Here is a 25532-nt window from a genome sequence, read left to right on the forward strand (position 1 = left end):
CCGGGCAGCAGGGAAAGCCTCTAGTGTCGGCCACCGGCACTACTCGGCTCAGGCTGGCTCGGAGACAAATTAGTGAAGAAGTGACAACGTGCAATATTAATAGAGGCCTTAACCTCACTCAGAAAATAAGATACATTATTCCAGAGCAAGTCAAATGAAATTGCAACAGTTGTGGTTGAATACAATTAGTACAGTTACTGCAGTCATAATGTAAGGTACTTCTACTCAACTTGAGTCTTTTCTGACACTTTCTACTTCTACTCAACTACATTTCAGAGGGAGACATTGTAATTTTGACTATAACTATAATTATGTGACAGCTTTATTTTACAAATCAAATATTGTTGCATTACAGACATACAAAGGGGAAATATGAGTTTTTGTTATAAATTCATCTTCCCAACAGTATGTACAAGTACAGCTGAAACGATTGGTTCATTAGTTACTGCATTTCTCACTATTTTCAGAGTTTTTACAAGCAAAATAATGAATCAAGAAAATAAGTAGCAGATCAATCCATAATAAACGATAGTCATTAGTTATAGTCCTATACAAAATAACAAAATAGCACCACCTCAGCCAACACCAATAATAAAATCCTGCTTTTACATTAATGCATGAGTGATATATAATAATATACATAACATTCACAGGAGCCATTTTTCTGTTTACCGACATACTTTTATTCTAGTTACATTTCCAATGCAGCACTTTTACTTATAACAGAGTATTTTAACAGTGAGGTACCTAAGTAAAGGATCTGAAAATTGTGCAACGCTAAATCTGGATTAAAAGTACTTTTTTAATTTTGGACATCCTGCCTGTTCATTTTGTTAAAATATTTCACTGGTGATCACTGATATCCAAAGCAAGAATTACAGCAGCAAATTATTGTAACTATGGTATATGTTTGTTTGAATTAAATATATTAATGTTGATTTAGCAAGAATCTTCATAGGTCTCATTGGTTTGCACAGATGTTTTGCAGCTGATTTGACATGCAGCCAAGAGGCAGAACAGGCTGTTTCACAGAGGACCTGTTGACATGTCACAGTAGGACAGGCACAGGTATTAATAAGAAAATAGTGATGGCTGAGTTCCATTTAGCTGCTTCAGTTTCGTGGTCTTTCTATCATGCATGCTGGCTCACCGTCACATTTTATGATGGCTTATTGGGCCAGTTAAATTGAACAGAGCATCATTAATGTGTTTCCTACGATGACGAGTCAAAATGTCAGCCGTGAAAAATACCTATTTTTTGTCTATAGCCTACAATAGGAGAAGCTAAATCTCATGATGAGGTGGGTTCTTCCAAGTCCCTGTAATTTACTGCTGGGTCTGTCTACAACTCCCATTTCTTACCAGTAGGTGGCAGCGAGGAAAGGGGAATCCTTTTCAGGGTGTAAAAGCCATTTTTCATTCATCCTAATATCTGCCACACTTTATCGTAGCACTGCCGTCCCATCTAAGATCCCGACAAAGTGCCTATCCATCATTCAACTTGTGTGTTTAAGGGGCGTTCAGAGAAACTTCCCCCTTTGTAGACACACGTCAAAGCAGCCTTACAGTGTCAAACTCTGTCCAGTAAAACATCCAAGTGAAGAAAAAAATAAGCAAAAACACATTTTTTTTTATCTGAAGGGGGATTTTAGGAATTTAATTCAGTACAGAAGGGACACACTCCTATTGAACAACAGCCAATGCCTTGCTGTGACAGCACAACAATGATGACCATCTTGAGTCATGACACAAGCCATCTGCAGGGTTTTTACAATGATGTGAGCAAAACAGTCCCCCTCTTTAGGTCAGTTGTTTTCCAAATCTAAGGGTTTGATTACTCATAATGATAATGGGGTGAACAGGAAAGCCTGTTGGAGGTGCGTATTAAATAAATGTAATCTTCAGCAAACCCGTCCTGCTGCTTTCCTTCAATACAGCTGATGTGAAAGCAGTCAGCAGGGCGTCCCAGCTGCAGCGAGGCAAATCAATGAGACGTTTCTGAGAAGAGTCGTTGTTAAACCGTATTTGATCTCCACCATAATTTAGTAGAAGTGACAATGATTACAGTTGAAATTCCCATTAGCTCTTCAGTCTAGGAGCTAGGAGGTCAATCTTTACCACAGCTTATTTTATTGTGGGGGTCCCACTCCCAAGAGGCTCGGGACGGGCCCCCTGCAGGGCGGCGTTACTTTGAGCGCTGCCTCAAGTCCATCCGATAGTTTGTTTTACTTTGATTGCCCGGTGATCAAAACCAGCTGCATCGGGTAAGGAAATATGTTTTTCTGTGTGTGTGTTCTCTGTTTTGTTTAGCTTTGTTTATGTTTAAAAAGGGGGACAGACTAGACACTGTTAGAAAGTCCCGGAGCTCTGTTGTGGGTCCCTGTGATGACTTGAGGTCGGTATTGTGATCATTCAAAATCACTTTGCATATCAACCGACTGCGTTGTGTTCTCATGTTTGGACTCTGTCAATACGGATGGTCATTAATTAAAAACGGAGGGTGAAAGCTGTCAGCATCTCGGTGTGTGTTTTTCTTGAATGCATACGCCTGGTGTTTACTGCGGGGAAAAGACTTGTGTAATGTGAATGTTCTTTGTGTGGACGACGACCAATAACTCAATAACTTCAGAAAACAGTACCGTCTGTTTTTTATGATGTGCCGTTTCCCTGTAAATAATATTAAATTGTTGCAATGGCAAAGTGTTCTCCTTTAACTAAAGAGCAGCATGCTATTTACATAAATGATCACAATAGACGTGAGTTTTGACAGCCAGATATCTGATCTAAGTAGTCCCTGTAGCACACACGTCAGTTGAAATGTCTAAACCAACACAAGGCCTCCAAGTAGGAACTGGAACTGAAGCTCACAGGCATAACCATATATATAAATGTTTATTTATTGAAATAGCCTTTTTGACATTGGTTTCTTTACTAGAGTTTGGAGTAACAGTTGAAGTGAAAAGTCATTCTACAGATGGTGTCTAGCTGAAATGTTTGCAGTCATTTCTGATTATAAATAAAATTCTTACTGATTGAATTAGGAAATAAAGTCAAGCACTGATTGAGGACTTGAGGAATATTATTTTTTTTTAAATAAAAGCCTGTTAGTGTGTGGGATGAATATATCTGCAGAGTCCTGACTTCTCAAAAAGAAGTTCCCCTTTTTTAAAGGATGTTGGTTCTGTGGAGGTAAAGAACAGACAAACTGTTGGCAGCAATCAGATACGTAACATAAAAAGTGGGAGTGTGACTTATTTCGGGGGGGCCGAGGTGAGGTAAACGCAGTAAAAGTCCTTTGGTGGAATATCACTGCAGAAAAGCCAGTCCAGATGAGCCGGGAGCACAGTGTGTTTGTTGTGTAGTCTGGTGTGGATGTGTCTGGTTTTGTTTGCTCTTTGTGGTTGTTTGAAGCACGTTGATGGGCACGCTGCGTACAACCGCGCTGCATGCGGTAAACAGGCCCCATGCAGAGTATGTGGACAAGACTAAAATTAGCTCTGATTGCACTGCCATCAAGGCTGAGAGCTTAAGTTGGTAATAGTAATGTCATACGTTTCTGATAGATTTATGTCTGTATTTTGTTCAACATCAGAGCAAGGTGCTACATCTAAAAATAAGTTATTTTTTCTTGGTTCTGACTTTACCAAATAAGGACGCACCGATCTGAGACGGGGGATCATTTAACTCTCGGAAAGAAAGCAAGTAGGCATATTTCCCAAAATGTCACACTTGTGTCTTTAACATGCGCGTTAAAATAGTAACTGTGTCTGCTAACAGAAATGAGAGGCGTCCTTACCTCCACTGTATTCAGTTCTCTGTATACATCCATGATTCATGGTCCCAAGGGGATACATCCTACTACCTTTGACCCAACCTTGTCATTAGTGCCACCATGCGGTTGACAGTTTTGGTTTTTACTAAACTGTCCCGTCCACTATACTGAATGAATAGTTCGGTAAAGATAGATATTCATGGTCCCCAGAGGAAGAATCCTCTAGACTTGGAAGCCACCAGTGGGAGGAGATTTGTGGTTCTATTTAGCTGAAGCTAGAAAGTGGCTGTCACCATTAACATTTTTCCACACCCTTCAATAAATCAAGGTGTTCTACGCGTCTCGGATACAAAACTTAAACCTTCGCCCAAATATGCATCTTCTCCAGTGGAAGTGTTGCCTAATTTGCATCTTCAACAGAAATTGCACACCACACATTCACAGAATTGGCACGCTTGGAAGGCAGTGTGAGACATTCCTGAGTCATATTTCCGAGATGGCATCGTGTCATGACACAGAAACCTGCATTGACATGTAAAGCTGTGCTTTAGTTGCACGCAGCGCCTGAGGATAAACTCAGCTGCAGAGTAAAGACCATACCGTTGGATTTCAAGCATTCCAAAGGTTTACTCTGTGACGTCCTCTCACATCAAAGGGTTGTTTCTGACTCTGTGTGTGTGTGTGTGTTGGACTGTTAGGTACATTGCTAGAATTTTACGCCCACTCTACTCTCAGGCATGCTGCTGCTGTACAGCAGTCCCACCCCGTTTTTTTACGACACACCTTAATGATGCAGTTTCCTCGGTAAAACTCCTGGGACAGAAAAGGTAGAGAAATGGAGAGGCATGACGAGCCATTGTGCAGGTCTATGACTCCTCTGTCTTGCTATGACATGTAGCCACATAAAGCACATTTGTGAATGTTGCACAGGAACAAATTGTGATTTGTTTGGGTCAAGAAAAAGTTTGTGACATTTTCCTCTGAAAGTAACTTCCTGAAACTAAAACAAAAACACTTCAAGACAACTATTGATTTCTGTAGCTGTCGTAGAATTATTCAACTGCCTTTGAAAGTGCAACAACATGACTTGGATCTTAACTCTTTGACCAAGAGCTACAGATGTGAGTGTGTTTCGTCACGGTGGCCTGGCATTGCCACCTGGCACCAGCCATTAGGCTGTCTGCCATGCTGGCACTGTGTGGGCAGGAACAGCAGATGCTCCTGCCTAACTATGCTCTGTTAAAATACCCACACATAATTTAGTTCAACACAGGCCGGGGAGAGGCATTTTGTTGTGTCAAATTCAATCCGAGAAATAGTACTTTGTTACATAGTGACGGTTTTACCGATATATTTAGATATTTAGATCATTCAATCACACAACAGAGGCCAGCCAAGTGCCTGCTCAAAAGTTTAGTCCGACACTCAATCTATCTGAATCGACCTAGTGATCGAATTCAAAGGAGAGCAAGAATATCTCTCCTCTCAGATGGAGTGAATTGTGGAGAGCCTGAAGTCGCTGATAAGCTTGTTTGATGTCGGCATGCCGAAAGCCACAACAAAGGAAACAAAGGCTTTTGGAGCCGGGGCTTTACAGTAACCACAGTTATGATGTGTGTGCTTCTTCTAAGCATCTTTCTCTGTGCCGGCTCACTCCACTGTGGTCCCATATGACCCCCTGACTGCTACTTACAAAAACAAAGGAGTTTAATGTGATTTTGAATTTAAAAGAAAAAGGGGGAAAAAATTCACTTGGTCAGCATAATTTAATGACACAGAGTGTGAAAGGAACTAAGTGGATAACCACATGCAGAGTGGGCTTGTGGGTGGTGGATGAAGTCAGTGATATTTCAGCATCCCTCGGTGGTTAGCCTGCTGACAGGGAGGGGGAACTGGTGTGAGTGACAGTGAAGGAGGTGGTGTGTGTGTGTGGGGGGGGGGCAATATGGAGGAAATCAAACCAACGCCACCGGATTCAACTGTAGTACATGTACAGCATATGGAGAGACCAGAGAGAGAAAGAGAGGAAGGACAAAAGCAGAGTCATTATTTGAACATCAGTCCCCTAGCCTGTTTGGACAGGCAGGATTTGCATGTTGAGTTTTCAGCCAGAGCCCCGGGGCAGGGTGGGGTGGGTGGAAAAAGTTGTCTTCATGGTGCTCAGGGTGTGGCTGCTCTGGGAACAGGACTTCTTCCGACAGGTGTTTCTTAGCACAGATCACACCGCTGACCCCAGGACACAAAATCACACCACGTTTTACCTCATAACCAGAGAGACCTGATCTGAGGTCAAAAATACCTGCATCATATCACCATTAAATCTATTTAAACAACTGTGTATGGTGTATAAAGTATGACATGTATTTAAATTCATCTATGAATTTGTGCAAATGTTTGTGAAACACCAACAAAACAGAATGTATTTTATTTTATAGTTATCATTTTGTTTATTTCATGACAAGTTCCCCAAATTCAAATCAAAGTGAATGTTTAGTATAAGAAGCATATTATCTTAAAATGGTAGAATAATTTCGCAACAATGTTTCACATTATGATTATTTATTAATGCTAATACTCTGTCTAGTTTAGGGTAATGGTGTTGCATTTAAATCTGACTTTAATTTGTCACAAGAGTATAAGTGAAGCTATATTCACAGCTCACAGTAATGGCTTAACATGGAATCTGAAATGGAGATGATGTCAGTGTGGAGAGAGCAAATCAGTAATGTGATAACCCTTTGGATGAGAAACGTGAGACGGGGGAAATCGGAGTTGTGATTCTCAGCATCCTTCTTGACCAGCTTTCTCGGCTGACATGTGAGATTCTTTGGAGGCCTGAGGGTCAACACCGGCCCAGTGCGGTCAAGACTTATCACATAATGAACAGCAAACCCAATCCTCTTTTCAACATACTTTATTTATAGTGAAAGCATATGGGAAAACATTACATACATACCTTTAAAATAACCATGGTACAGATATATTAGAGAAGAAATAAGAGGCACTTACACATCAAAATACAAACAGAATTTCTAGACAAACATGCACACACACACATTCAGACAGGCATGCCAAAAGGGGGCTCCCTTATGGAACAGGACATCCTGAAACTGCCAAGAAAAACACTCTCTAAGCCAGTGAGCCATTCCAGTGTTATCCCATGATTTTGCTTTTATGACCAGGAAAAAGTTTGACCCTTTCGCTGTTTTAGAAAAAAAAAAAAAAAATGAATCTAAAATAAAACTTAAGCTTTGCAGCTGGTCAAGCAATCATTTTCAGCTTTGTATAATTACCAATTTGTGTCCCTTAGAAAAAAACATCCTCTCAAGAGAGTTAATGCAGCCTCCTACAAAAGAAGTGCGTAGTAAGCAACAGAAGAAGGTTCCCAGTAAAAGAGAAGAGGGAAGTGTGAAAGGGAAGGGGAGAGCTGGGTGAGCACTGCGTGTACCATACCTAGGACTGTGTGTCACAATGTGTTGTGTTGCAATAAGGTGTGTACTGTCTGGATTCTCTGGAAATTCAAGAGGACAGAGCCAACTCACACACACACACACACACGTACGCATATACAGAAGTACTCTATTGACATCACTACATCTGCATTTGCAAACATGCGAGAACACAGTTCCCCACATAAAACCACATAAAAACCCGCACAGACGTCAGCGTGGAGGAAATAAACAATAGGCCCATGTTTCTGACGCTTCACAAGCGGTTGGGATAAAAGGAAGTGACATCGCAGCACACACCTCTAAAATGGGAACTGATGCTAACGGAGACGATGACAATAACAGAAGGAGGACAAAACAGGATGCTGGTCAGATGAAAGAGCCCGAAATGTCAGACAGCCTACAGACTGTTGTCGCCTTGCAATCTTAACAGCCAACACCAGTCTGATAAGCTATCTGACAGGCCGAGAGCGTGACGGACATGCCTGAGACGTACGCATGTACAGAAACGACAACAATGAGAAAGAAAAAAAAATTAAAAAAAAGATTCCTGATCCGACTTACCATGACAGGAGAAAAGAGGAGATGTGAATGTTCTGACTAGAGCTGGTGCAGAGCACAGGGTTCAGCCCGCTCAACAGTGCCCCTCTGTTTTGAATCTACTCGAGTGATTCGTCTCCTGGCTCCGTGACTGAGGCAGTGCAACGAGTTCATTCGAAGGTTCAGCTGAGGTAACGGCACAGACGCTTTTCACTGTGCGCTCGAGGGTTCTTTTTTTCTCTCTCCCTCCCTCCCTCCCTCCCTCTCTCCCCTGCTTGCTCTAGCGCCCACTGTGCTCAGTCCAGCGTAGCATAGCAGCGGTACAGAGAGGGAGAAGAAAATAGCACATTTCTCTGGCAATTATGAAAAAAAGAAGGTACCGCATATACCGAGAGCCAGCTGACGTTATCCGCTGGGCAAAAAAATGAACACCAATCACATAAAATGCAGAGAAATGCTCGTGTAATGTCAAACATGAGTTTGCCGTCCTCATCTGAGGTAAAAGAGGATTAAAAAAAAAAAAGAAGCTCAACGGACAAGTGAAGACAAAGAAAGACACTCACCATGACACAGCCTGTCTCTAAGTTAAATGAGCCGCTACTGTCTGCTATACTAAGACTTCCAGGCAGTCTTAGTCTATTAGTGGAGCCAATCTGCTGAAATCCATAAAAGATAAAAGGGAGAGCAACAAATGTGGCAGTCACACAAACCCAACCGACTATCTGCCTCTCGCTCCCCGTCTCAAACACAGGCACACGCGCACACAGCCGTAGATCTGATTCAATATATGGCTGCATCTGGTAAAGTAGCCCCGGGCTGACTCATGTGCTCCCTTCCTGGAAGCAGAACAATAAGGGCAGACAAAGGGAACAGCGGGGTGATTCATGGCCGATTTATCATTTCTCATCCAAAGCACCGCCAACAGTTTGAACCGTCATTAACATCTCTACAGCAACCGACTTAGAACTCTACAACATGTAGAAATGAGATGGCTCCGAAGTGGACGATCATTAACATGTCTTATCTTACCACAGTAAATGCCGCCAAACAACTATATAGTACAGTAATAAATACAGAATACACTCTTAAAAATGAACACGCTAATATAGATAATAAATAATTCAAATAACTCACTTCACAATCAAAGGTAACAATCCTAACTTATTCAAATAAAGTGGATTAAAGTGACTCTTCTAGTGAACGGCGCAGCTTACGGCCTCACTAAGGAGAGTTACGGCCAGCAGCTTCTTCTCACTCGGGAGCGGATGAAAGCACCAACATGAACGTTCAAACAAGACAACAGCTCACTCACACGCAGCCCAACAAGCACCTACCTTGCAGAGAACAATTGCGGAAATCACTACCAAATGCAAAGCCTTCAAAAGCGAGTCAATGGAAGTCCGAGTTCAACATAAACATGTTGCTACAATAACAAGAGGCAAACCAGTCGGAAGCTGATATTTTGCTTCAGATAATGGCGGGTTATCAGCCAGGAGGGAGAGCCGAAATGAGTACGGGATCGGTGGGAGCTTCTGGAGTTGATGGTTGGCTGTGATTTGCTATCTGGCCGTCACTCCGTTTTGCCCTCCGAGTACTTGTCCTGCTGCTTGCGCTTGCCGTAGCTCTGGGCCATGGAGTTGACAATGGAGCAGACAAAGAAGCATACCATGATGACCACAACCTTCTCAAAGAGCCACGGCAGCCAGCTCTCCTCCTGCCAGGAACCACAGTAAGAACAGAGAGAGAGAGAGAGAGAGAGAGAGAGAGAGAGAGAGAGAGAGAGAGAGGAGCTGGGTCAGTAAGTTGAAGCCCCCCCCCCTCCCTTCACCCCACACCCTGCTCTCCCCTCTGCTCCTGATGCTGTAGGCTAGGTGGGGATCCAGCTCCATGTGCAGGACAGATAGAGATCAGGGGTAATAAAACACGCGGCAGCCCCCACCGTCCTCCCTCCTAACGCCCCCACTGACCCCAACCTGCCTCCACCAAGTTAAATTGCCTTGCTTCTCTCCTGTAACTGCAGGAGGCTCAAGTTACAAGAAAAGAGGAACATTGTTCTAGAAATGCCTTAATCTGTCCTTGTGCAACTCAAAGTTTATCCTTTTTTTTGTTGCGCATAAAAGGAGACAAATCGTTTTCAATGAATCACGAAAGGAACGAGAGAAAAAGAGGCAGTGAGAAATATAGAGGGGGAAAAAAAGCTTTGAAAGAGAAATGGCTACAGCTACAACTGGCTCTTTTTGTTCTAGACAGGGGGTTTTGATGGATTGTCACTGGCGAAGCGGGGGCCCCCGCCCCGGTCTACAGTCAGTGCTGGGTTCAGGCGGGGCATTGAGTGCAAGCGTGTGTGTGTGTGAGACACATTGGGGAGTGACCACACTCACACACACACTCCCGATTGGTAACATGGAGCATGAGTCAGCACGCCCCGCGCTACAGTAGTACAGTTCAATACAGCGAGTGGAGCCAGACCCCACACTGGCCCCTCTCCTCCCCTCCAGCCCGCCCAGTGCAGCGCTAACCTACTCTGTCATTCTGGCCCTAAACAAGCCTCTGTAATCTACTGGATCACTGCAGGTTATAGTAGAGTCTACAACATCAACATTTCTCTTATAAACATGAAATTAGACTTGAACAAATATATATTAAACTGTTTACATTTCTTTTTAAATCTGAAAGCACGTGCTTCAGGTAAAGAGGTTGAAAACAGAATTGTGTTTGTGAGAGAAAATAGGTCAGAGATATAAAGGAAGGCTTAGATAAAGAGAAGAAAGCCACGAAAAAAAGTGGAGGGAGAAGGAGTGAAAGAGGCAAAAGTAAGGGGGCTGCATTCTTGTCTTGGCGCGCACACGTGAATGAATAGAGGCTGTGAGCTGGGGGATGAGGCCCAGTACTTACAGTTGGGATCCCCTCTCCAGCCTGATGGTGCAGCTTGGCCTTCTGGGCCTCCAAGTACTCCCTGAAGGGCTTCTGCAGTGCCGCACCCAGCAGTGGAACAGATCTGCCTCAACCAACAGAGAGATGGGGGGGGGGGGGAGGTGGGGGGAGGAGGAGGAAGAAGAGAGAAAGAGAGAGGAGGGGAGGAGGCATGGTGGGGGAAAGAAGGGTAGGGGGTGGTGGGGGGGGCACAAATCACGTCACATCATTGTTACTCACCAGCCCAAGGGCAGCAACAAAGGGAGGCATGCTGTCCTATGTCCTGTACAGTGTCGGTCTCCCCTGCTTCCTCTCTCCGAGAAGAGAGGAAGACGGGGAGAGCAACGATCCCTTCACCGCTCATCCCCACAAACACATAAACACATAAACACACGCACACACACACACAGAAAGAATAAAGTACAGCCTGTACCACAGCTATAGAAAACAGTGCTGCTGAAAAACAAAGCAAATCAGTAAAAAGACAATTTAAAAAAAAATGGCATAAATAAAGTTGGCTGGTCCTCGTACAGCAGCCGCGGCAGCAGTAGTCACCCACATTCTCTGGCTCCGTTCTCCTCTCTCTCTCTATCTCTCTCTCTATACACACACACATACTCGGCTTCCTCTCCCTCTCACACACACACACACATCGGTGAACTCGTTCAACTCCCCTGCAGTGCCTCCTCTGCCGCTGCAGCGCGGAGAAATGAATGACTTCTCAGAACTCTCACATTTATCAGGCGGTTCCTGTAAGAACTGGTTTCAGCCAATTAATGAGGAAGTGAGTCGTACTCGAGCTGTGTCATCACTGGCTGAGATCTGGAGGGATGGCCCACAGAGGGAGGGCGCTAGGTGAGACGGCCCATATTAGGAAACCCTTTTACAAGATTTAGCCACCAACTACAAGCATACTACTGCACCCCCCTCCCCCCCTCTCTCTCCCCACCCTCTCTCTCTCTCTCTCTCTCTCTCTCTCTCACACTCACACACACACACACACACACACACACACACACACACACACACTCAACGAAGAAAAGACGCAGAGAATGCCCTGGAATAGCGAATCAGTGGCCCATCCCTCGGCTGGAGTTAGTGATTAATCACTAAACAAATACATACTAAAGACCTTCACTTATTCTCTATTGTGGCTATACACAGTCAATTACATCCCGCGTGCTATTGTTTCAAAACTTTCCTTATGTTCCACGAGTAAGTCTTTCGTTCACGTTGGGGAGGCATCATCAAAGACTTTAAAGCAGGTTTGCGGAGGCAGTCGTGTCACATACGGTTGAGTTTATGGCTGATAACTTTCTCTGAAGGAGGCAAGTCATTTCCGTCCCTCTCCACCTCCACACACACACACACACACACACACACACACACAACACACACACACACACACACACACACACACACACACACACACACACACACACACACACACACACACACACAAACACGCACACGCACACACACACACCTATGTTATGCTTAGAAAATAAAACCCAGATTGTGTTAAATGATTGAGTTTATAAGAAGGAAGCCTTTTAGTAATGATTAACTTCATACGAGGTAATAGATATCCTACAAGTGAATGGGCAAAGCAGACAGGAAGTCTAACAGATGGATCACGCTTTAAATGACACAATAGAAAATGTTAGGACACGGTATCAAAAATCAAGCTAGGTTTTTTTTTTGTTTCGGAGGGAAACAAAGCCTCTCCCATTCCCATCCCCCACGTCACAAAATCCCTATCATCTACACAAACAGAAACTTACCAAACTAATTAAAAAAAGATACAACCTGGATGAAAAGCTGAATATGAGTTTGCACAAGAAAGAGAAGGATCACAAAGGGGAAATACACTAGTTCAGCAGATAAAAGTAAACAGGCAAGGACAAAGAGTGAGCAAAATGGCGGGCGAATCATCTCCTACACGATGAGCAATACTGAGTCACGAGCCCGGGCCAATCCACCAACAAAGAAGCTCAAAGCGAGCAGACTAAAACATGTTTTAATGCCTCACAGTCAGGACAGTCTCTTGGTCTTTCCATTAAAAATCTGGTGATTTTCTGCTTTTTGGGAATATATTTTCACTTTCTGGGTGTTGTGAAAATTGTTGGATTTAAGAATTTCTACTGTAAGTGTGTTCATGATTTACAACCAGTAAGTACCAGTGCTGAACATCTTTCTATGAAAGAAGTTCACAATATCAGCTTTCTTCGTGTTGAGATTAAATTGACTTCTAACTGAGAGATTTGTGTAACTTGTGCATGCATTCAATATATGTAATAAACAGTATGATGATGTTCAGTGATTGTAGTAAAAGTTGATTTAAATGTTTGCAAACAGCAAAAGTTTGGAAAGTTAAAAACGTATTTTCAGAGTTCTGTTGAGTCGAGACAAGGGAGAAAAAAAACTAGAAGCTGAAATTAACAACAGACATAAGACGTAATTTGGCAAACAATAAGCCTGAAATATTTACTCTGCAGCTACTGAGCAAACACTAAAAACTGGTTTGTTGAAATCCTGGGCTTTAAACGAGACGAAAATAAAACTCCTCATTTCTATCTTTTTTCATTGGTGAGGCTCCAAAACACTGTGGCCTCCAAAACAGAAATGAATCAGTTTGAACAAAACTATTTACAGCACTTTCTAAAAAGCAGAAAGTCTGATCTTTACATATATATATATAAATATATATATATATATATATATGTATGTATATAAATATTAAAGTAGGCGTGCAGAAGAACATGCATATCAGATTTAATCATTTTCTTCCGAATTAAATTGAGAAAATACACAACTAGTCATGCTGAAATAAAGCTCATGGCCTTTAATTGTATTTAATCAGCTGAAATATGACATATATGAGCCTAAAATTACATGTAATTTATAGTTTTTTTCTTTGAACTGTAGTTTGCATAATTTATAAAAGCAGTAAAGGAGAGAAAGTAACTATGAATTTTCACATTAATTAAAATAATGAATTAACATAAATAATTCTTTGATGTATTTCGTATGAAAAATACATATATATATATAAAAAATCATTTTTTTGGGTCTGTATCCAAAAATATAAATGGACATAACACATTTAATGCAGAGCTTAAAAAACATTGCAGTTGATCCAAACAGTTTTATAAAATGTGTCTCTTCTTCTAAAGAGAAAAGATATTGGATCGTAAAAAAGGATAATAATCACAACAATGACAAGTCTTAAAATGTAGGTGCTTTTACCACCATAAAAGCCGACATGTGTGGATCCTATCAAACTTTATAACCGTCGTTTTCCAATTGACTGAATCACTTCCAGAAGTTGTGCAAAACACATCGGCTCTACATGTCTGGGTTACAAAAGTATTCCCAGTAAATGTGTGTGGCTTAATACATAGCTGTGTTTTATATGCCTGCACATCATAGGAAACAAGCAGTGTGTGTTCACATTATTTTTTTTAGCAACATCAAATTTGGTAACATGTAGAGTTCAAGATATTTAGAGCAAATGATTGTAGGAATGTATGAAATATAGCAGTCAAAGGTAAATCTATCAAGGCACTTGTTATCTAATATAGCAAATAAAATGAAAAGTTATAACTTTAAAAGGTAGTTAAAGAAATGAACAAATATAAAATGTTTAACATGACAGACTATACACTATGTGACATGTGAGGAGGAGCTCAGAAGTACATGTTAAGACTGTAGTTCAAATAAAACACAAAATAGACACAAAATAGACACAATTGAAATTTTCCGACCTTTCTTTAGTCTGTGCTATTAAAGTATGCAAATGACTGTGTTGCGAGGGGGAATACCACTTCATCCAAGAATAAATTCAAAGTGACCTAAGGTCTTTTTTTTGTTGTTGTTAATTGAACAGCTCCGCAGCACCTTCATCCTACAATCCCATCAAACTGATACATTTTCCATTTATCAAAGTCACTATCAGTGCAGTCGCACAACACATCTGTGCAACATAAACATATGAATAAGACAAAAACTCTTTGACAATTTGCAACAGTGTGTTTGGTAAAATTCAGCCATGTTGCCCGTTAGTTCATTTAGATTAGAGCATCAAACCAGAGAAACACTATTTGCATGATGTGACCAGCTCTGTGTTTGTAGGGACAACAAGGAGATCTGTTGCTATCACCACACACACAAACACAGTTTGAAGTATGAATATTAAATTTATTGATATTGAATAATAAAGACAAAATGATAAGGCGTTATTGAAGATTTGTGAGACCTGCATCCTCTACAGGTCCCTTTCTCATCAACACAAACATCCCCTCTGTCTGCTAGAGGAGTCAGAATAGAATATGAAAACAAATATTTTCTGTGAACTACACAAAGGACATCTTCACACTTACAGGTGAGAAATATTCTGTTTCTTAAGAACAGTCAGCTGCATTTTCTTGAACAGAGAAAAAGTAGCACATACAGTATTTGTGTTTTTTGGAGTACAATGCTGGTTGCGGGTTAAAAAAGGTACAAAACAGCATCTTCTGCTCCACATGTCCATCTTTAAAAATGACACATCCGGTTTCATGATGGATGGAAACTGCCTTGAGTACAAAAAGTCGTATATCCTTCACCTGCAAAAAAACCCGTACAGAACAGTTCCAGAAACCAGGCCCGTCGTCTCATTAACCAAGTAAAGATGCTATCTTGCTCAATAATCAGGAAAGAAATGACGCTCTAACTAAACAAGGATGATATGGAAGGAAAAGCCCACATCTCTCACCTTCCTGCAGCCATTTTATTACTGAGGGGCCATGTCAGCCTCCCTTTTCTTAATGAACTATCACTTCCTGCTGCTGTTCAGAGTGTGCAGCGTGTTTCGGCGTCCTGTGTTCGTTTTGTGAAAACTAAATTCCACTGGGCATGAGTCAGAGGCGACCTTTGACCTGTCTGCCCCTTCTGAAGGCTGCCACCTCCAACGGCACTTCAACAGACACACACTCACACACATGCGCGCACACACACACACTCATGAAAGTCCCAATTTCTTATTCTTTAAGCGAATGAAATCTCAAAAGTGTGCACATGCACATACGCACATACGCACATACACACATACACACATACACAAACACGTGCCCTGACGTCCTGAGGGGATGATAGAGAACAAGGGCTCACATGACAGCCAAACCCTGGCCAGGTCCAACTGGTTACGACACCATCACAACAACTGGCTTAGGCAATCGCTAGTGTTACCCAATGTTCCACGGGGCCACAGTTCACACCTAACACAACAGCACAGACGCCGCAAGACGCGCACGCACACTGTGGTTAGGCAGCGCTCTGACCCGAGGTGCTGAAGCTCTGACCTCTACACCATCTCTGTGCAAAACACCGACGCTCCGACTCGCTCCTTTTTATCAGCTCATGGCTTGATAAAGTACTACTGCCCCAATTTGATTATATTGACTGTTAGAATGATTAAATAATGGAATTATGGAGGAGTGTCTTTTACTTTATTGTGAGGAAAATTGTGATTCACGTGCAAATGCTCTAAGGTAATATCTCTGTGTGTGTGTGTGTGTGTGTGTGTGTTCCTCCCCCAGTTCAACCGGACTTTTTCCCAGTGACTTCACCACTTAAGCATGGAGCCCACTCCTGGACGGAGATCCCCTGCCCAGTGTGTTTATCACATCCCTGCTCCACAGCCATCTGTGTCAGCCGGCACACACACACACACACACACACACACACACACACACACACACACACACACACACACACACACACACACACACACACACACACACACACACACACACACACACGCACACACACACACACGTGCACAAGCTCGGACACATGCTATCCTCTCCGGTGCCCGCAGTGCTGCCAGGAAATCAGGGGGCACCAATTATAGAAGTCTATTATTCCTCTCACTTCCCAGACAGCCACATAAAACAGCTCTCCAACCCTTTCGACCCCCCCCCAAGGTTCAGGTCGGCATGCCCACACAGGCCCTCCTGGTCTGGGTGTGGAGGTGTGTGGGGTTGCTGGGTCACTGTGTAACCAGGCCTGGACCCTTTCAACATGAGTCAGATGTGAGTGGAGACACATCCAGACAAGTCATACTGCTGCCTGTAGAGTGACAGCGACGGGCAGCCTGGAAATAGAGGAGGAGGTGGAAGAACAGAAGAAGAGAAGGTGTAGGGCATCGCTGATACTCCAGTGTCTCCATCCATCCTGTGATGTCATGCTGGCAGGAGCGGTCGCTGTGTGGGATCTATGGTGACATTGTTTCCTATGGGACAACGTCTAGCCCTCTTTTCAAATGAACACCAAATGACCCGGTCAAAGCACCCACTGTATTCCTACTTTCTTAGTCCCAAATGGGAAACTTTGCAGCAACTCAGAAAAATGAAGACATTATGATATGCTAGATAAACGTAAAGGTCTGAAACACACCAAAGAATCAAGGTCACGGGTGGAATATGGCTCTTAATAAATGAGAACTTGAGACCGTTTGAAGTACGACTGTTCTGTGGATCTGTTCAATGCATGTATGCCACTAATCCAACACAGCATGTTAGTCAGTGAGCACACAGGTGGGTGTAAGGGACTTTTTCAGTATACAGTACACTGTGGGACTGTATGCAGTCTGTGTGGGTCATATACACTGTGACATGCTGCTCAGACAACCACATAGGTTACCTATAAAAGCCACAAAACCCGTATACCATCCGCATCTAAACTGTGCATTCTACTTCTGCTCTATAAGTGGCTGATTCACAAAACAGCAAAGCAGTATTCGTCGTTAAGACAGGCAGCAAGGTCAATTCAATCTGTTGTTTCGCATCAAAGTTTGTACATCACTAAAGCAAAATAAAGGTCAAATTGCCAAAAGTGATTATAGCTATCTGATTATGTTTCTGATCGGTTTACATGCCGTACAGCCATGCATTTGATTCCACATGCTGCAGAGGTTGTGGTTAGCAGCCACCGAGTGCAGAAAAGTGAAAGTTCCTGATGTCTGTGCGGCAGAATGCTACGGAATGTCTTCATGTGCTGGAACAACAACTGAACAAAGAGCTAAATACTATTATTTCCCAATGAAACAGTTATACTGTGTGAATGTGATTTAAGATCGCATGGCGGCCTCGTTCTAAGTGTTAGTCAAATGAATACATTGTGTTCACATTGTTGAATCTTTGAAGTTTGACACTAAATAATAAGTGAATGATTTAAGCGTCTGGGATAAAACAAATAAAACACGTAATCAGCATTATGAGCAGATTTGCCCTCCCTACTATCTCTCCTCCCTCTCAAATAATCGCTGTTGTGAATCTGGCTGATGGGGGACAACATGTCTGTTTTGAATGAGGTGTGGTGGAGGCAGGGTAGGGAGGGAGAGGGGTCCAGGCAGGCCGCCCGGGCCGGCCTCTGAGTCAGGTCCTGTCTGGGATGACTCCTCTCTCACACAACATAGACGAAGACACACATACTCGTGACAACTGGTGAAATCACAGCACACATTACGATGTTCATGGGATTCACTAAACAATACACTTCAGTGGATGATGCTGCTCAAGGTCAGCTTTGTGTTCCCCCTGATAAATGAGCTGCTCTAAAAATGAATCAATGGCGTACTGTTTCCTAAAACAGCATACAAGCCAGTTGCCATCCTGATGAATAAATACTTTAGTAATTTCATCGCCTTGGCCTGAGCATGCGTAGGGAAGGATCTGATGAGCGAGAACGGCGCAGAGTGTGAGACCGGGACCCAAAACAAATGAATCCGGGATGAATAGAGCAGGAAGTCCTGGGACACACACTGTGCCCCAGAGGCACATAATATGACACCAGACCTGGAACACATATCTGACCTCTCCCTCTCTTTGTGTCTTTCTCTCACTCACACAAAATCACACGTACACACTTACTCATCAAAGCTACAATTACATTCAGATCTTCGTGTACCCCCTTTGATTCCCTCATGGTGCCATTACCTGCAGACACAGGCCTACAGCACATAATCCCAACCATAAATCTTCTTGACATTCGAATATTACTTTTAATGGCTGTGGTAAGACCTTTTGGCTCAGAGTCAAACCTCTCTCTGTATTTCTGTCAGAGCTTGTGGGCCGAGGTAATCACACTGGAAGTGGGGGAGATGAGAAAATGGACGCCCCGCCGGGCCGCGCATTAAACTTAACAACGCTGTATAAAAAGAGAGTCGGCCGCGACCTGCCGCTCCATCCCTCACTCCCACTATCATGCCATGTTTGCCTCTGATCCCGTCATCCCAAGTGAGGCGTCAGACTGTTTGAGGAGAAAAGGGCAGGCGATGGAAGGACTGATCAATGCCATCTTTGTCAGAGCGCTTCTCAGGTGACCAGAGCACCCGGTGACTAACAGGAGCGAAAATACTCCCTTCTGGCAGATTGGGTTAACGGGAAGACGTTGCTCATATGGCTCAATGAGGGCTATTTATAGGATCGGTCATGTGACAAAGGTGTGAATGGTTAACAAAATACATCTTTTCATCACTTTCACTCACATTCTTCTACAAGAGGACAAGCAACACACATCACCATGTGTAACATATTTGGCATAGAAAAGTTCCCTTTCATATTTGTCCTGTATATTTATTGCACAGATAATATTGATTGATCAAGGAAATTCTTGGCCTCAAATTGGTGCATTTTGCTTCACATAGACTTATATTGTGACATAGGGAACATACAAATAAATCCCTTCCTGCTTTCAACTCTGAGAAGGCGACGCCACAGTTACCTTCAACCCAGACAACCCCACATTCAGCATGAAACCACAGTTTCTATATGAGCGAAGGGTGTGTGTTCAAGATGGGTGAAATTCAGTGGAAACAAGCAGTAACAGACTTTTCTCCCCTAACTCCAGTACTTTTACACTCACACAAATAACTGCACTACTGTGAAAACCCAGAATAGCTTGCATGCTTCTCAGCAATTTCACTTCTCCAGTAACCCAACTTTACTTGAGTTGTTTGACAGTCAACATACAGAAGAATTCCCTTTGACCTCCATGCTAGTAAGAAACAGGAACAGAAGAAGATAACGCATTTTGTTAAAGGATAGGTTCACAATTTTCCCAGTCTGTCAGGTGCCCATATTTAAATTGAAATAGGATTTGTTTGCAGTAATAATCCCCCATTTTCATACTGTCTGAAGCTAAATCAAGTGGATATCTTCAAAAGTTGGCCTTTTTATTACAAAATTCACAGACACACAGAACCAAAGCACAGAAAGAAACCAGAACAAACAGTGTAAATGATGCTTAATCCAATAACAACCTTTGAGTACCTAGTTAAGGTATACCATCACAGCTAAAGCCACTGAACCGTTACTCTCATAATAATGTAATAAAAAAAATCAATTTAAGTTCCAGTAGGATCCGGTGAGCGGCTCATACAACCCCAGGCCGCCCTGCCCTGACCTGTGACTCTCCCCTGGCGTCCCGCTGAGCTGGCCTGCCTGCTGTGGTCCTCGAATGACGACAGCCTTGTGTGGATGGACCAGCCATCTGCGGGCCCATTGTGCTGGTAATGGACTCTCGCCTTAGAGGGGGACTGGCATGTAAATGGAAGCATTCTCATGGAGACGTGCACCGGTTTCTACTGGATTACCTTTTCAGGTCTCAATCTCTTCCTCTCTGCATCTCAATGGCTTTCTCCCCGAGAGCCCAACAGTGATAGGACTTCCTTGACACAAGAGTCTGAGGGATTTGTCGAGCTCAATACAGGACACAGACAGTGTCTCAATCAAGATGATGGATTATTGAGAGCAGTCATTTTAAGTGCAAAGCCAGAAGATGAGATCTAATAGGATTAAACTGTAATGGTGTCTCTCTTGTTGCCTCTGCTCCTCTCTCATTTTCTCTCTTTTCCACATTCTCACAAACACGATCACCTCACACTCCCAGACCTCTACAGAAACTAAACCCAATCCCACCACAGTCACCACTGACACGATGTAAACACACTGGACTCCTGCAGACAGCTATTTTTTCCTCTTCACGTATCATCACATATGGCTGCTATAAAGTGGCATGAATCAGAGTTAGCAATTCAGCTAAAACAAAGTGACTCACAACAGTGTAAACGAGGGGACCGGAGGCCCAGAACAGCATGTCAAACACAGGAAAGCTCCCCGTTCCATTACTGCATGCAACGGTTGATTTTGAGCTCTTACTGCTGTATATCACCACCTCACTGGCTGACGAAGCACTAGCTGAGATAAGAGAAAGGAGGACAGGGAGGACTGGGCACAGAGAAAGATTAATCTGTTTTCCTGAAATGATGTGGAGCACAGCAGCAGAGGCTTGTTCCTACTTTGTAGTCCATGTAGGCTTTTTGACCTCACTTGCACACAAAACTCAAAGGAAATTCAAGTGTAGAAAATGATCATGTTGTGGTACTCTATGGATCTCAGAGATCCATAGAGTACCACAACGTGATCATTTTGGGTACAATGACACATTTGGATGATAAAATGTAATTAAAAAGTTTAGGTTTTGTTGTAAAAAATAGAAGCCAAGTCTGTTTAACAGAAAAAAAGAACAACCTTGTACTTTTTTTCTGTTCAATGGACTTTTTTAAATTTCTATCAAATCTACAAACTCAAGATTTGTTGATAAGGATGGAAAACCTGTGCAGGGTTTTTTATGACTAAAGGCAAAAAAAATGCAAAATGAACACTTACGTAAATAACAGCATGAAAACCTGCTGGACAGCACAACTGCTTCAGATCTTGATCAAAGCCTCGCTTTGTAAGAGTTTGCAAAAAATGTCCTGACTTAAACAATGACTGTACACGCACAGCCGTCCTTGAAGAGGAGACATCTGTACATTAGTCACAGGACATAGGAAACCTAACAAGTCTGATCAGACACACAGCTCCATCAGACCTGGTTATCAGTTGTCGTTATCAGCCCAAAAGGCATACGAGGAGGGTTTTATTGTGACTTTGTGGCACTTCAAAGCAGAAATTATCTTTATTATTATCCTGCTCCTGCTGACAGAGGGTTCTAGATTCAACCGTAAATGCTTTGCACGGCAGCAAAACAAGAGTGGAACTCATCTACCGGAGATTTATAAATCCGTTTCCACAATGCACACCAAGAAGTAATATATGAAGTTTGAAATGTCTGACATGCATTTATTCCCCCCCCCCCCCAAAACAGACAGTAATTAGAAAAACAGTTGAAAATGGAAGAACAAGATTTAACTTATTTTTCCACCAAACACTTTTTTTTGGTCTCACTCTCAAAAGGAACATCAGACAGTCATAAATGTATAATGGAAATCTTTAAGTCACTCATGTCCAACTTGTTCTAAAAAAGATCCTTTGCATGTTCTCTACATTTTATTTCAAGCCTGTAAAATAAACAAAAAAAACTAGAGTTGGTCATTTTTGTTAACAGAGGCGATGAAAAATTTTGACAGTTTTAATTAAAGCCTCATAACGAGATCCAAAGCTCTCTTATGAGGCTGAATTTCAGTGACACACTTTCCATTTGTCATTTAGAGAAACACTCCTTTCCTGATTTGAGCTGCTGATGAATAAGAGAAAACCTTTAGAAACGTCTCTAAAAAAGGCCAACCTTTGTAAATATCATTTACCAAATGAAAATATAACCAAACTATAATGCTGTGCTGTAATCACAAAACAGCATGTGTTTAAATCATCTCTCTCTAAGTTAGGATTTATGAAATAAATGTGCCATAAATGTTTAGATAAAGCAACGAGGCACCCGCATGCTCACACATGTACATTGTTTTGATCAGTTTTCACTATTTAAACTCACACTCACTCTACAACAAGCAATTCAGGGGATTAGGAAAATGACTCCTGTTAAGTTTGAAACTAACAGCGAGTTCTAATGAACTCACAGTGAAAGATGTTATTGTGTGTCATGGAGCTGATACATTGTTTCAATTAAATGGTTAGCAATTTAAAATACACAAATCATGTGAAATAAAAAAAATCATGTGAAATAAAAAAATAGGAAACGGTAACGGTTTCATGTTTTGTACATTTTCGGTGTGTGATCATTTGTTCTGTGTGAGGTATTACAGACACTGACCTTTGTGTCATCCGTGTGTGCCAACGAGCTCACTCGACACGCAAAGAGTAGAAAATGAATTGTGTAGTATTGTATTATGTCATGTGAGAACGAAAATCACCACGGCCCCTTCAGTCACCGACAAAGACAAAGACTATTCCCTCAGCTTACAGACACTAAATCCAGAGCCAAGCAAACAAAAACAAATTGTGCCCGAAATTTGGGCACAATTTGTGTCTTCATTCTATTAAATAAAGACACAAATTGTGCCTTTAAAATGAAATCTTTAAGCAAAAACAGCTGAAAAGGAGAACAAATGCTCCACAATCTAAAAAGGTTTTACATAGGAAAATTAATAAATACCACAGATGTTATAAAACTCACAGCAAATCAGTAATTTGTGCAAGAATTTTCAAAAACATCAATCACTTTATGCAGGTATGGCTGGGTTAGTAATTATTTTAGGAATCTGTTAGGAATCTGTACGCAAGACCAAGAAATAGAGATTTCACAAAAAAAAGTTTCCATACACTCGATAAATGACAAAAATTAGGAGTAAATATTATTATATTTCAAAATCAGGTGTTAATTGCTTCGTTGAAAACATTGTAAAAGTCCTGTGGCTTAATTGAGGGTATATAGTATAACTGACTTTTCAGAAAGAGGGCATCCAGAGGACACATTTATGTGTGTATGTGTGTGTGTGTGTGCATGCGTGTGTGTGCGTGTGTGCGTGCGTGCATGTGTGTGTGCATGCGTGTGTGTGCATGTGTGTCTGTGTGTGTGTGCGTGCATGTGCGCGGACAAAGGGTTTGTGTGTGTGCAAGCACTTGCAACTGGGCACAGTGGGTGGGGGCTACTGCAGGTGCTGGCATTTAAGCGGGTGTAAAGGTGTAAATTTAGTTTCAAGCACCTGCACAGTTAACACGGACACTGCGGTCTGTTTGTGCCTAAAGGGTTAAAATTGAAAGGCTGTCACCCATTCATAAGGTGATGTGTGAGTGAGAGTGAGAATCTGAGCTGGGGGGGGGAACGGCCTCAGTGAGGAAGGAAGCTGACGGTTGACAAGTTGTAATGAGGGAAACTTCCTTTAGAGAAGAAGCGGGCCGTGAGTCAGACTGAAACCTGTCAATAACCAATCATCTGTCGCTTTGAGTCTGCAGCTCAATGAACAGTGACTGACAAAGAGCGGACAGGACTTTCACAACCCAACACACACACACACACACACACACACACACATACCTAAAAACCTTTTGGTGTAGCTTGTGCTATCCCAGCTTCATTGATTATACCTCAATCAGAACACACGTGCAATAAAATACACACATGGAGAAGAAAGCAACAGCAGCTTCTTAAGTTAACGTCTCTGGACAAAGACTTCCAAAATTCATTTTAGAAACAAATCAAATGTGCAAAAAGACAACATGGCAAGGACGAGAGCTGATGCAATCTCATCAACCGATTTCAGTGTGTGTGTGTGTGAGAGCGAGAGAGATCAAGAGCGCATGAGTGTGTGTGTGTGTGTGTGTGTGTGTAATAAACAAACTCCCACCAGCAGGTGTGTCAAGGGCAGTTTCCAGCTGCAACCCCTGGCATCACTACAAGGACACCCATCATGGCACCCATCAGCACCCACACCCAGCACCAAGGCTCTTTCAGCTTATTTCCAAGAAGCCCAGAATCTGCATGTGTGTGGGATTGAAACATTTCTGTATTTTTCTCTTTTTAATTTGCGTGTCTTCAAAATCAGCCTGTTGTGTCTGATGGCTTCATGACAAAACCGGTATCTTAATTCACAAATGAACCGAATGCCATTTGTGAATTCTGATGCCAGAATCAAAACCGTTTAATTGTCAACGCATGTTGCACATACAAGGAATTTGACGAGGTGGATAATATATACTGGAACAAATAAGTTTCCCTCGTGAAATCACTCTCATCTGTAGCTCAAGCTCGATATTTTCTTTTCTCCCAAGATGTTTCAAGCTAATACGTATCAGTGCATACTGTCTGAGTGGTCTGACACCTGAAGGGCCTTAATTTATTGAAAGAAAGAAAGGTTGGATCAGCGTAAACCATCTTTGGACACTCGGCAGAGGCCCTCTCTGTTGGCTTGAGATCAGGTAGGTAGGTAGGAACAACAACAGTGTGTCATGAGAGAAAAAGCACAGGGGAGGTTTCTGTGAGAGACAAGAGTTCATCCCGTCCTGTGAAGAAACTAGAACAAGTTCATGCCCATAGTCATCCAGTGGAAAAATCCCAGCCATGAATCACAATGTAGACTATAACGGCAGAGTGAGGAGGCCCAACGGAGAACATAATGTGACAAAGCCTCGACGTCTGCACAAAGCATTGCAAGCAGGATAAAGCAACAAGACATCTTCCAAAAAAGAAATCACCATGTTTAATTCAAAGCCACCTCTGACTCTGCGTGACCTTCATCAGAGTCACAAAGAGGAGGAGGCAGATCTCACACAAAGGGACACGGCCACCTAAAAAAGGTCCCTCAACCGTCAAGTTTGGCATCAACTCTTTCATGTGTGATAGCTACACACCCCACAGGGTACTTTTGGTGCGCAAACAAACACAAAGTACACACACACACACACTGACACACACACACACAGACACACACAAATTGAGGCCTACTCACCCGATGAGGGAGACCATCTGCTCCACTATGTGCCCGCTGAAGGTGACGATCACAAACAGTTTCTGTATGACAAAGAAACACACAGAAAGAGCGAGTCAGTTACTGAACCATGAGGTCACTGCTGGGG

At 42.5% G+C, this 25532-nt stretch overlaps 1 protein-coding gene across 1 annotated transcript in view; it reads right to left on the bottom strand.

The window, feature by feature from the left end:
• Positions 1-6670: 6670 nt before the first annotated feature.
• Positions 6671-25532, bottom strand: part of LOC306704837 (vacuole membrane protein 1-like) — a 54877-nt gene continuing 36015 nt past the window's right edge. The window contains exons 10-12 of the mRNA XM_079171381.1: positions 25406-25467; positions 10657-10759; positions 6671-9475 (exon numbers count right to left, since the gene is read on the bottom strand). Coding sequence (XP_079027507.1) covers positions 9332-9475; positions 10657-10759; positions 25406-25467 — 309 coding nt within the window. The 3' untranslated portion in view covers positions 6671-9331. The remainder of the gene's footprint in view (positions 9476-10656; positions 10760-25405; positions 25468-25532) is intronic.

The sequence above is a fragment of the Pholis gunnellus genome (assembly GCF_910591455.1).
Source record: "Pholis gunnellus genome assembly, chromosome: 13".
Lineage (NCBI taxonomy): Eukaryota > Metazoa > Chordata > Actinopteri > Perciformes > Pholidae > Pholis > Pholis gunnellus.